Raw genomic sequence first — 10896 nt, 5'->3', positions numbered from 1 at the left:
GTTCGTTTCTTACTATTCTCCTCTCTCTCTCTCTCTCTCTCTCTCTCTCTCTCTCTCTCTCTCTCTTTCACGCACATTTCTTTCTCCCTCCGACTTTATTTTCTCCTCTTTCTTTCGCCCCGATTGATTTGCTCGTCGTTCATTCGCTGTTTCTCGCCCGTTAATTCACCTTGTCTCCTTTCTATCACTTGTTCGCTCACTTTCTTCCCACTCTTTCTCTCTCTCTTTCTCTCTCTATCTATCTATCTATCTCTCTCTCTCTATCTATCTATCTCTGTTATCCGTCACTTACGCATCCATCGTGCATGTCTGATGTCCGTTCTTTCTATCTACTCTTTTTACTCTCCTTGTATCCTTTTACCCTCTTCCTTCCTAACGTCTGATATCATGAATTCGAGTCGACAAGATGCGTACCATCCATTTGAAAGTTGCATGTGTTTTCGCGAAACTAACGAGAGAAATCAAACCGCCCGTTTTCAACTCTCTGGTTACCGATATCATTTCTAAAATTCGTCAATATCATTAATATTCGTTATTCTTTACCGCGGGCAATGTATCACAACCGAAAAATCACATAATCGTAACGCACGCTCGAGTCGAATCGCGAACCGAATGAAGTTAGGTTAGGTGGGACGCGTAAAGTGTCTTCGCGATAGTTCGCGATTCGCGAGAAGCGCGCGAATAGTACGTCGCGTTCGAAAGATTTACGGCTCATCCTAGAGACTTTAGAAATCGGCCGCACTAACGATCAGCGATTACTCGAATTACTAGTGCACAAATTTTGAGATACACTCACTATCGCCGCGTGCTGCACGCAATGGCCTAGAAAACCCGCGTTTGCCAAGCATGCAACATCGTCCTAGACTAGTATAAATCGAAAATGTTTCTCGATGAAACATTAAGAATTAATATCTCGTCTTGTTTTAAAAGGAGTCTATCAAGAGAAATGTATTTATTAAATAGACTCGAAAGACAGGATCAGGTCTTTTCTCCCACAAAATTAATCCTCAACTACAGCTGTGAAAACATTTAAGTTCTAAAGCGTCCTGTTTAAAGTATAAAATGCAAGTAAATCTTCGCCTTACGTTGATTAATAGAGAAATATTTGAAGTTACTTCTCCTACGATTTATAAAAACTTTATAGGGCGGTTTTTATAGTCTGTTCTTATTTTAAGTACTGTCTCAAGATATATTCAGGTCTCTGATTGATTCATAACATCTTAAGATTGTACTTCAGACAGTCTTAAATGTAATGGGCTTTCTACAATAAGCCGTTAGTCATCACTCATATCAGATTAGTGATAAGGCAGAATTACAGTCATAAATCTTAGGAAACTTACAGCCAGAATAAATAACATTAGATCATTACGTCACAATATTTCAGCCGTTAATCAGAAGGGTGATTCTCAGGACAAATACATTATGTGATTAGTCAGTCATAACGTAATCTAAGTTTTAAAACAATGGAATTTCACCATCTCCCTGTAGTCACTGATTACTGACTTATGTCTCACTGCTGACCCACTTATAACTTGCTTCTGGTTTCTGATCTATAACATTTTTGATCTTATGATAGAAAACCCATAAAAATCGATTATAAATATTGCCCGTAGTACACAGATTGTATAACAATCCAAATTTTCACTTCAAATAACCCATTGCTATATTTAGAGAATTAAAAAGTACAACAGTCCAATCCAAGAAGAATCGCGATGGACACGTGATGATGAAGACCGAAAAACTCATTCTTCTTATTTCAAGATCATTTTAAGGAATATCTCAAGATGCTAGTAAGTACTTTTCATTTGATGACACAAGTCGACATAAACGTCATTTTGTCTTTATTACTCACTAAATGTGAAGAAAGATGGAACGAGGCTTGCGTTGACTTGTATCGTGTCACTAAATCGAAAGCATCCAATATTTATGAATGACTTATGATATCCTAAGGCTGTACTTAAGATTCTTAAATATATAAGAATCGACTACAAATACCGAATGTACGTTCGCGCGATTTAGTGGAGCGTCGCGCTTCCTTGCGAGTTTCGGACTTTAGCGCGCGTTCCCTTAAGAAGGAGAGGGAGGGAGGGAAAAGAGAAGGAGAGGGGAAAGGTCTCGCAAGCACTCGCGAGTGCTGAAAGTACGGCGAGGGCGACACGGACCAAGCGAGACATATCCATTGTGGCGCGTCATCGGAATGCACCAGGCACAGCCGGGGCCTCGACGTACGTATCTGATACAGCCGTTCCTCGGCGCTAAAATGGCGATCGAAGTGACAGCTCTCGCTGCCGTCGGCTTCTCCTCCTACACCTCCTACACTTCTTCCTCCTTCTCCTCCTCCTCCTCCTCCTCCTCCTCCTCCTCCTCCTCCTCCTTCTCCTTCTCTTCTTCCTCCTTCTCTGCCACCTCGTCGCCGGCGAGGCTCGGCTCGACGAGACCGATGAGACTTTGCGCGCCGCACGACTGGTAGGCGCGTCCTCTTCTTTTCTCTTCGGATAACAACCGGGACAACTTCTTTATCACTTTTGAGAACGCTTCATTCTCCCTTTCTCTCGATTCGCAATCATACATTACGTTCTCTCTATCTCTCCCATTCATACATATTCTCTCTCTCTCTCTCTCTCTCTCTCTCTCTCTCTCTCTTCTTTTCTTTCGTTCGCTCATTCGCTCACGTTAACTTTCTCGCTCTTTCTGCCTTTTTCGTTCTCCATTCATTTCGCTCTCTCGACATGCGGCGCGAGAGAGACGAGGGAGGCTGTTTACTCCTTTTCTTCGGGGCTGGGCTTTTACCGAGCGCGCAACGGCGACGTACCGCCTCAACGGCGGCAGCACGACGGTAACGAAGAACACGAAGATGGCAACAACAACGACCGCGACTACGACTACGATGACGATGATGACGACGGCGGCGGCAGCGGTATTCGATGGCGGTTCTCTCTCTCTCTCTCTCTCTCTCTCTTTCGGAGGAATCTCTCTCTCTCTCTCTCGCTTTCTCTCTCTTTCTCCTCGGTCCCGGACGACGCCTAACACCACCACCTCCACCACTACCACCACCACCACCACCACGATGCCACCTACTCGATAGCAGTGCTTGCCCGGACTCACGGGACTCGACTGGGCTTCGCCAGGCTGCGATACGCCCCTCACCCCCGCCGCTTCCTCGTCGCACTTGCGCCGACCGGCTATCACTTCTGCCTACCTACCCCCGTCTCGCCCTATTCACAGGTACTAGCCGTCCAGCATGCCTCGATCCACCCCCAGCGCAGTTGTACTAACCGTATGACAAGCCATGAACCCCCGCGGAGCTCCCACGCCCGCGGGACGGCCAATCGCGCGATTTGCCGGTGCCAGGGACGTACCATGAGAAGAAGCCAAAAGAGTTGTATACGATGTGTATCCTCACAGCCAAGGCCAGCGTCACGAGGGGAGATAGAAAGTTGGTATAAATTACAGAGATCGAGCGATCCGGGAGATAATCCAGGGCGCATATTGTATACGTTTTTGTTTTTCTTCTTGGTACCATTAATCGTCGCCATGCCTTACATTATAAAAAGAATACGAAATTTATAACATTTTATGTATACATGTTGTTTAAAAAGTATTCTTTAAAATTTTATATTTTGTTGATACAAAATATTGAATGTATACAGTATGATGTGAATGTTAAATGTATATATAATATAGAAAATAATTGAATTGAATTCAATGTAAATTTTCTTTTCTTTGTCATTTCTTCTTGATTATATTTTTTCGAATATATGATATTTTCCATGCACATACATTTAATTAATATCAGGTAAAAAATTTTATACAAGACCATATAAATATGTATAATTATAAATACATATGTTCATATTTCCTACTTTCTTTTATAAAATTACTGTTTCATACGAGAAACATAATATTAATGTTAAGAAAACGAAAAATAATTAAAAGGATAATTTTTGCATTGTTTTATAAAAATCAAGTTTGAAGAAATGAGAAAAAAATTGTTCATATAATATTGTATCGAAATAAATAATAAAGCTCGTAATTTCCAATTATATTTTAATAATGAGAAAAAATTAAAATTCTTTTAATATAATTTACATTTATTTATATTGAAGTTCAGCTCAGGAAGAGAAACTTGTTATTCCACAATAATTACCAGCGTATAAAAATTCTCAATTTATCTTTAACCCTAATGTTCAAATTTATTTATATATGATCATCATTTAGATCTACATAATATATGTATAATTAGATCTACATAATATATGTATAATTAAAAGCTCTAAAAAATTAAAAACAAATTTTTATAGAAAAAAGATCTCAAATTATAATAGATAGTCATTAAATATTAGAGAAAAAAATAAAATACTAATAAGAAAATTAGTTACATTTTAGGTCATATAGTCCCAAATAAACCATCAGGATTAAATCGATGTGGTAGTAGCGGAACACCCGATATAAACCTCGCGATAAATGACTGCACGCGCGAGACGACACGCGTTAAGTCGCAATGACAAGAACGCGAATGAAGCGGGAGGAGAGATAGGGCGCGTATGCAAATGCACGTATTGTTCAATGTTCGACCTCTTATGCGAATAAGACATGTAAAGGAAAGAAAGATGGGAAACAGAAGGAAGGGGATAATTCGCAGGGAGGGAATCGCGTTGATCGTTTCACGAAGGTATTTCCTTACGCGAGGTCAATCGCGCACGAATTTTTTCGCGTCCCTTTGAAGTCAGCCGCTCAAACTCGAGAGTTACTAACCGAGCCGCGAATGTCGGCCGCAAAACAGGCCCCACCTTATGTTGCCGACTTCACACCTTAGGCATACCATGCCTCCTTTTAAGCGATTAAACATGGGAGAGCTTACATTTGCAAAAGTCAAACACCGTTGAACTCAATTTTCGTGTCTTTCAGTTCCTAGACATTTCCTAGTCACGATGACAAGTGGATGTGAGAATATTTATATATACGAAAACGAAACATTCTAATTTCCATATGCACGAAAATTTTTAAGGAGTTAAAAAAGTTAGCCTTGATAAAATTGATTTTTAAACGACTGTAAAAGTATTTATAATTGATTGTTCAAGTTCGTCTAGATACAGTTTCAAGATGTCATAAATTTTTTACAGATCTATATATGTATACAGGGAATCAAAGTCGTTAAACTAGCTTTTTATTCTATGAGATAATAATGCACACGTTATAATTTAATTAGGTATGAAGTCGATAATTTTCTCATAAGATAAAAAGTTGGTTCAACGACTGTTTCACCCTGTATAGTGTTTTAAGATCTTATAAAAACGGATTATATGAATATACGTGTCTAAATTTCTTAATTATATAAATTAGAATATTTCGAGCTTTGAAAAAAATCTTCAATATATATATAACAAACAAATTAAATTAAATTTAAATAAAATATATATAATAGTAATATATAATAGTAAGTCTATGCACTTAGAACATGTGCGTATAAAAAGCATTTTCTTGCTAACAGCAAATGTAAGCAATCGAAACAAACGGATATATGACTTGAAAGTTGCATTGGACAGTAGAGAGTTAAAAATGATCGGCATTAACCGATCGGTATTTCAGTTAAAGTCAATTAGCATCAGCCCTTGTTTGATCTGAACTTCATTTAACAGACAGCTTCGCAGTTTGCCCGGGAGCGTGCGGCCGAACGGCGCTTAAAACAACGCAAGTATCGGATTATGTTCGTTAGGTCCCAGGTCGATGGTGGTGTCACTTTCGTTATTTATGCACGCGTAGCGTACCAGCGTACGGCGGCGTTAGGTTTAATTTAATTTCCGCAGTTGATCTCGGAACGCTCGGCCGTGCCGTGCCGAACCGTGCAAAATACCGGAGCAAGTCGCCCGTAATTGAATCCGTAACGGCGAGCAAATCAGCACGACAGTCATTACGTTACACGAGCCGCGCACTCGGCGAGGCGATCGACGTTCGTTAGCCAATCGTTCGCTTAATTGCCGAGGGCAGGCGCGATAGGCCTCGGCCAAGCCGCAGCTTTGTATTTAAAGCATGTTTAAATAAACACCGATTGGACCCGAGCTGGTAGCGACAATCTAATGAATTAAACTTCCATCATCGTTGCCACTTTTTCGGCGGGTTTGTTTTGGAGATAAGAAGAGAAATGTATCTGTTAATGTTGTAATTTTCCACTTAACAATATTATTATTATTATAACTATATGTATATAACTGTAACATAACATATACTGTTGAGTGAAAAATTACAACTAGCGAATACGTTACATGTAACTTAACGTAGCTTTCTTTGATAATGAAAAGCTGCTCGTACTGAACTTTCAATTAACGGGACGGCCGCGACAACTTAAATCCACTGCGATATAGCGATCTTTGACTTGTGTCATCTCGATATATATTTACTAGATATACATTAATATTATTAATTTTATATGTTTTTGTTATGGTATGATTGATTTGTGAATAATGCTTTATATAGTGTGCAAAATTACTATGCTTCGCTATTTCTGTTAAATCAAGTTTACTTATTGTAATCTAACTTGGCAGGCTTGTAACAACAATTTTGTTGATGTCTTACCATTTGTTTTGTATATGTATATGCCTGCATTGCAATAAAGAATTATGAATTATTAATAGGTGATAGCGATGCTGATCTGTCATTTGGCTGACCATCACGATAATTAGCTTTTACTTGACTCGCTTTAATAATCCAAACACAACTTGTCAAATATATCACGTGCGTTTTCGCGCGATTCCCGACCACAAGAGCCGTCGTAACATTAGCGTAGCCGCGACACGTGTGACAAATTTTGCGAGAGATACCCCTGTTTCCCCTTTCTCCCGTTCCATTCTCGATGGAATTCGCTCCAAGAATTGTTAATGCGTTTCCCGGAAGCGAATGTGCGCGCGAAATTAGCGCGAGCGCAAAACGGCGCGGGCGGCGTTCCGCGCTACAAGCGGATTCCGATCAAGATAATGAAAATTAACGATGTTAAAACGCCATCACGCTTGCAATTAATTATCGCTATGATCCGTGCTGCCGATCGGCCCATACGGTGCTCATCGCCGGACCCTCTTCTACGCTATTGCTACAACATAATCGCGATATCAATCCTTCATTAATTCCCACAATCAAAGGACGACGCGCGGAGAGAGTTCGGGGCTGGGACTCTTCCTCTGCGCGGCGCGGCGCGATTAATTCTGCTGGGGCACTTTATAAGGCTACACACAGGGTGTCTCGCCATCACCGGATATTAATGACGCGTTGCTCGGGTTAGTACGTACTGGAGAGTTTTACAATCGAGAATCGCCCGCATAGAACGGAGCTGTCGCGACTCTCGTTGAGAATCACCCTCCGATTCGCGTTCGTTTAACATTTCCTCGATTGAGTTTTACGACGGTAAAATTGTGCTCATTGTCGGCGTACAGCTATTCGGCGCATTCAGAAAGACAGAAGTTGGAGTGGACTATAGAGATTATAACAAATGGATTAATTCCTCGATTAGATAAAAAAAAGAGAACGTCATTGCGAAAAAAAATCTCGTTCTACTATTGTTACATAAAATTATCAGGACACCCTTTGAACGCGCAGAGCCATCGAGTTCCATGAATTATACATCGTGCCGTGATGGCACCCTCGTCGTGAAGTTTCTTTCGCGGTAGTTGATCGCCGACACACTCGCACGAGCAGAGAGATAAAGCAAACAAACGGAACTCTTAATAAAACGATAACGATAATGATAAACGGGGCGATCTTTTCCATCGGGCAACGATCCAGACGTAAATCGATTGTCTTGCCAAATTTTAGACCACATATCTCTATGCGAAAGTCTGAACTGCTACCGTTCTTTTTTTGAAGATTCTTCTTCTTATTTCAGTGCTTCTCGCCAGATACATATGCCATCTGCAACGTTGAAATAGCGTATCGTATTTTCCTTGGTCGAGAAGCACGAATGTGAGGAATGCATTAAACTTTTATTTGAAAAAAATGGAAGTTGTTAATAAAAAGTTTAAAAATTTACAATTCGTTGAATAGGTTTTAATTTTTTCTGTCAAAAGGATATTAATATTTATACGACGATATGATATGATCAATTATTATGGCCAGAAACGAGAAAATTTATGGAAATTTCTCTGACAAAATACATTTTTGTTGGATTATATATGTAATTATAAAATTTTAAAAATGCTCTTCAAAGCATGGAATTTTTTAAAAATAAAGTTTTATGATTTTATTTAGAATAAAAAATTGTTTAGACTCATATTGAATAATTCTTTAAATCTTCTCATATTTTACAAAAAATAACTAACTTTTATTTTGTTAAATCTATTTAATATTTTGTTGTAATTGTTTTGTTGTAATTGTTGTTTGTTGTAATTGTATAGAATTTATTGAGAACGTCCCTTTTTCTTTTAATCGACGACAGCATTTGTGAATATCAATGGGAATATTACAAAGGTAAAAAGTTCAGAGTACAAACGACAAGCTTCGCTTTAAATATGAAATCCTATTTACAAAGCAAACTTTACAAATTGTATACTTGCATCTCCTGTGTCTAAGTGCCATGATAAAGTCTTTAATCTCGTTAATAGCTCTAACTCTCAGTTGAAATTTTAAGTCGTGTCGTCTGCCGATTGCAGAGAAACACGTGCTGAGCACGTGTACATGCCGAACTGTAAAAAGAAATGACTTCTTGGCAGCATGCCGCGCCTAAGGATATTTCTAAGATTTTCAAGTGCGTTCTGTGATTCATTCAAACAAAAAACATTCTCAGTAATTCACATATTTATATGTAAATTGAATTCTCCGATAAAAATGGCGATACATATGTTTTTATATTTCTGTCATACATTTTTAATAGCAAATTATTGCTCGTGAATTATGCAATTTAGTATTAAAGACTTTTAATATCTGACACAAGGAATTTAAAATAGTCTTTTGTAGAAGAAAATTGTTTATAAAATTATGATGTTGTTAAATACTATTCAAATCGTGATTGATAAATAATCTATACGTATATAATCCTTTTAATCGTAAAAAATAGATAAGGCTAACCTTACAATAGAAAATGTCTCTTTCTATCATGTAAAAAGAAGAGAACATTGAAAAACAATAAAGTATGGTATAAAACTTTTTATTCTTTTAAAAATTTCTTGAACTTTTGAATGTCGACCGCAGTGGCAATCACTTCCATAATTAAATACTGAACGTCGTTCGGATCTGATTCAGTGTTCGTCACTGTCGTCATTTTATACAACCAGCTGGCCGCAGAACTGCCTGCTTTTACCCTTACACGTATGCTTAATAATCCAGTCGAAGCTAAAAGGATCTCCTGTATCTTCAAGCGCAACAAATCGATTCCTGTAAATATTTAAATTGTTTTAAAGTTACGCTCAAATTGCATCTAGCGGATTCATTAAGCTCATAACATAAAAGCTTGTAGCAATGTTACTGCAATATTTCTAGAACGTAGCAACGTTGCTCGAATAAGTTATGCTGTACAGACAAAGACAATAAATTCTGATCGCACCTGTCAGATCTTTAGCGGAGACAGCAATTGCATCCTTGGGTATGCAGTCGCTTTGAACAAGATCGCACTTATTGGCGACGTCGATTATTGGACGAGCATCCAACATGGGTTTTATCGTCTGTTGGACGTGCTGATATTGCGCCTTCATATCAGGATGACTAACATCGTATATGTGAACTATTACGTCCTAGGAAAAAGAATTCTTAAATTGGGAAATTTTTGTAAAAGAAAAAAAATAATAGCAACTAGAGAGAAGAGAGGGAGAGGTAATATAAACCCAACGTACAGCGATCATGGCATCCTCTAGAGTCACAATGAATGGTTCAATCAGAGTTTCCGGCACATCTTGAATAAATCCGATAGTATCCATGTACAAAATTTTTAACCTGTTGGGTAAAATGCCTTGATGCGCGGTTGTGTCAAGGGTTGCGAATAATTTGTCTCTAGGTTGAAGAGAATTGTCATCCGTGAGCGCTTTTATTAAGGAAGTTTTCCCTGCGTTTGTGTAACCGACTACAGCGACCGTGGAGAAGCTGTGCTTCTTACGGTGACTCCTGATTATTCGTCGATGCTGCTGCAGTTTCTTCAATTCGTTTTTCAATTTCTTCTCTTTGCTGTCGAGTAACAATTTTGTCTCCTCCGTCACGTTTATCGCGCCACTGCGAGTAATGCACGTTTCAAATATCTTTTTCCGAATGTACGGTATCTCCGCTATGGCTACCTGCAGCCTTGCCTCTGCAGTCTTCGCATGTTCACGAAATATGTGAATGACTATGGAGTAACGATCATATACTGGTAGACCAAAGATCTTTTCCAGTTCGCTGATTTGGACAAATTTCAACTGATTAGTGCTAATAAATATGGCAGTGGGGTTTGAACATTGTCTTAAGTCCTTCTTTAGATTCTCAATCGCGCCGGTTCCCAGCAGATGCTTCCTCTGTAGTGTAAGTAATGGGGAGTACTTTGTTCCAACTACACACCAATTAGGTAGAGTATTTATTAGTGCTACAGCTTCAGCCATTTGTAGTTCTGGCGAAGTGTTTCTCTTTTTATCTCTACCCCATTTTATATAGGGTTGTAAAATAAACGTCCTGTGTCCACCAACTGCAATGCCTAAATAATGACTGATGATTTTGACATATGCGTTTTGCTTCTTCTCATCTTCTTCAGATAGATATTCCTCGGAGTCGTGATTCAAACGGCAAATAATATTTTGTAGCAATATTCCTGATCTCTTGTGAACTTTGTTAAATACTTGTAGATTCCGTTGTGTAATATTTATAATCTTGTGTATGCAATGCATTTTGTAAAAATATTGTCAGTCCCAAAACTTAATGTAACAATCACTAAATTGTACAAAATATTAAATG

At 38.7% G+C, this 10896-nt stretch overlaps 1 protein-coding gene across 1 annotated transcript; it reads right to left on the bottom strand.

Annotated features, from left to right (window-relative positions):
* Positions 1 to 9130: 9130 nt before the first annotated feature.
* Positions 9131 to 10829, bottom strand: LOC105620625 (putative GTP-binding protein 6). Its single transcript, XM_012202115.1, has 3 exons — positions 9813 to 10829; positions 9527 to 9713; positions 9131 to 9357 (listed from the first exon to the last, which is right to left on the bottom strand). Exons 1-3 carry the CDS (start codon positions 10827 to 10829, stop codon positions 9131 to 9133), a joined length of 1431 nt encoding a protein of 476 aa, XP_012057505.1.
* Between the last annotated feature and the right edge of the window lie 67 nt (positions 10830 to 10896).

Source organism: Atta cephalotes (genome assembly GCF_000143395.1).
Source record: "Atta cephalotes unplaced genomic scaffold scaffold00028, whole genome shotgun sequence".
Taxonomy (NCBI): Eukaryota; Metazoa; Arthropoda; class Insecta; order Hymenoptera; family Formicidae; genus Atta; species Atta cephalotes.
The sequence above is the reverse complement of the archived record's forward strand: the minus strand, read 5'-3'. Positions and strand labels throughout refer to the sequence as shown.

Bases quoted from the DNA above. Each gene is read 5' to 3' on its own strand.
- LOC105620625 (XM_012202115.1), bottom strand. From the start codon at position 10,829: ATGCATTGCATACACAAGATTATAAATATTACACAACGGAATCTACAA. The intron at 9,714-9,812 runs GTACGTTGGGTT...TCTTTTTCCTAG, and splicing joins TAGAGGATGCCATGATCGCT to GACGTAATAGTTCACATATA. The intron at 9,358-9,526 runs GTGCGATCAGAA...AAATATTTACAG, and splicing joins CTCCGCTAAAGATCTGACAG to GAATCGATTTGTTGCGCTTG.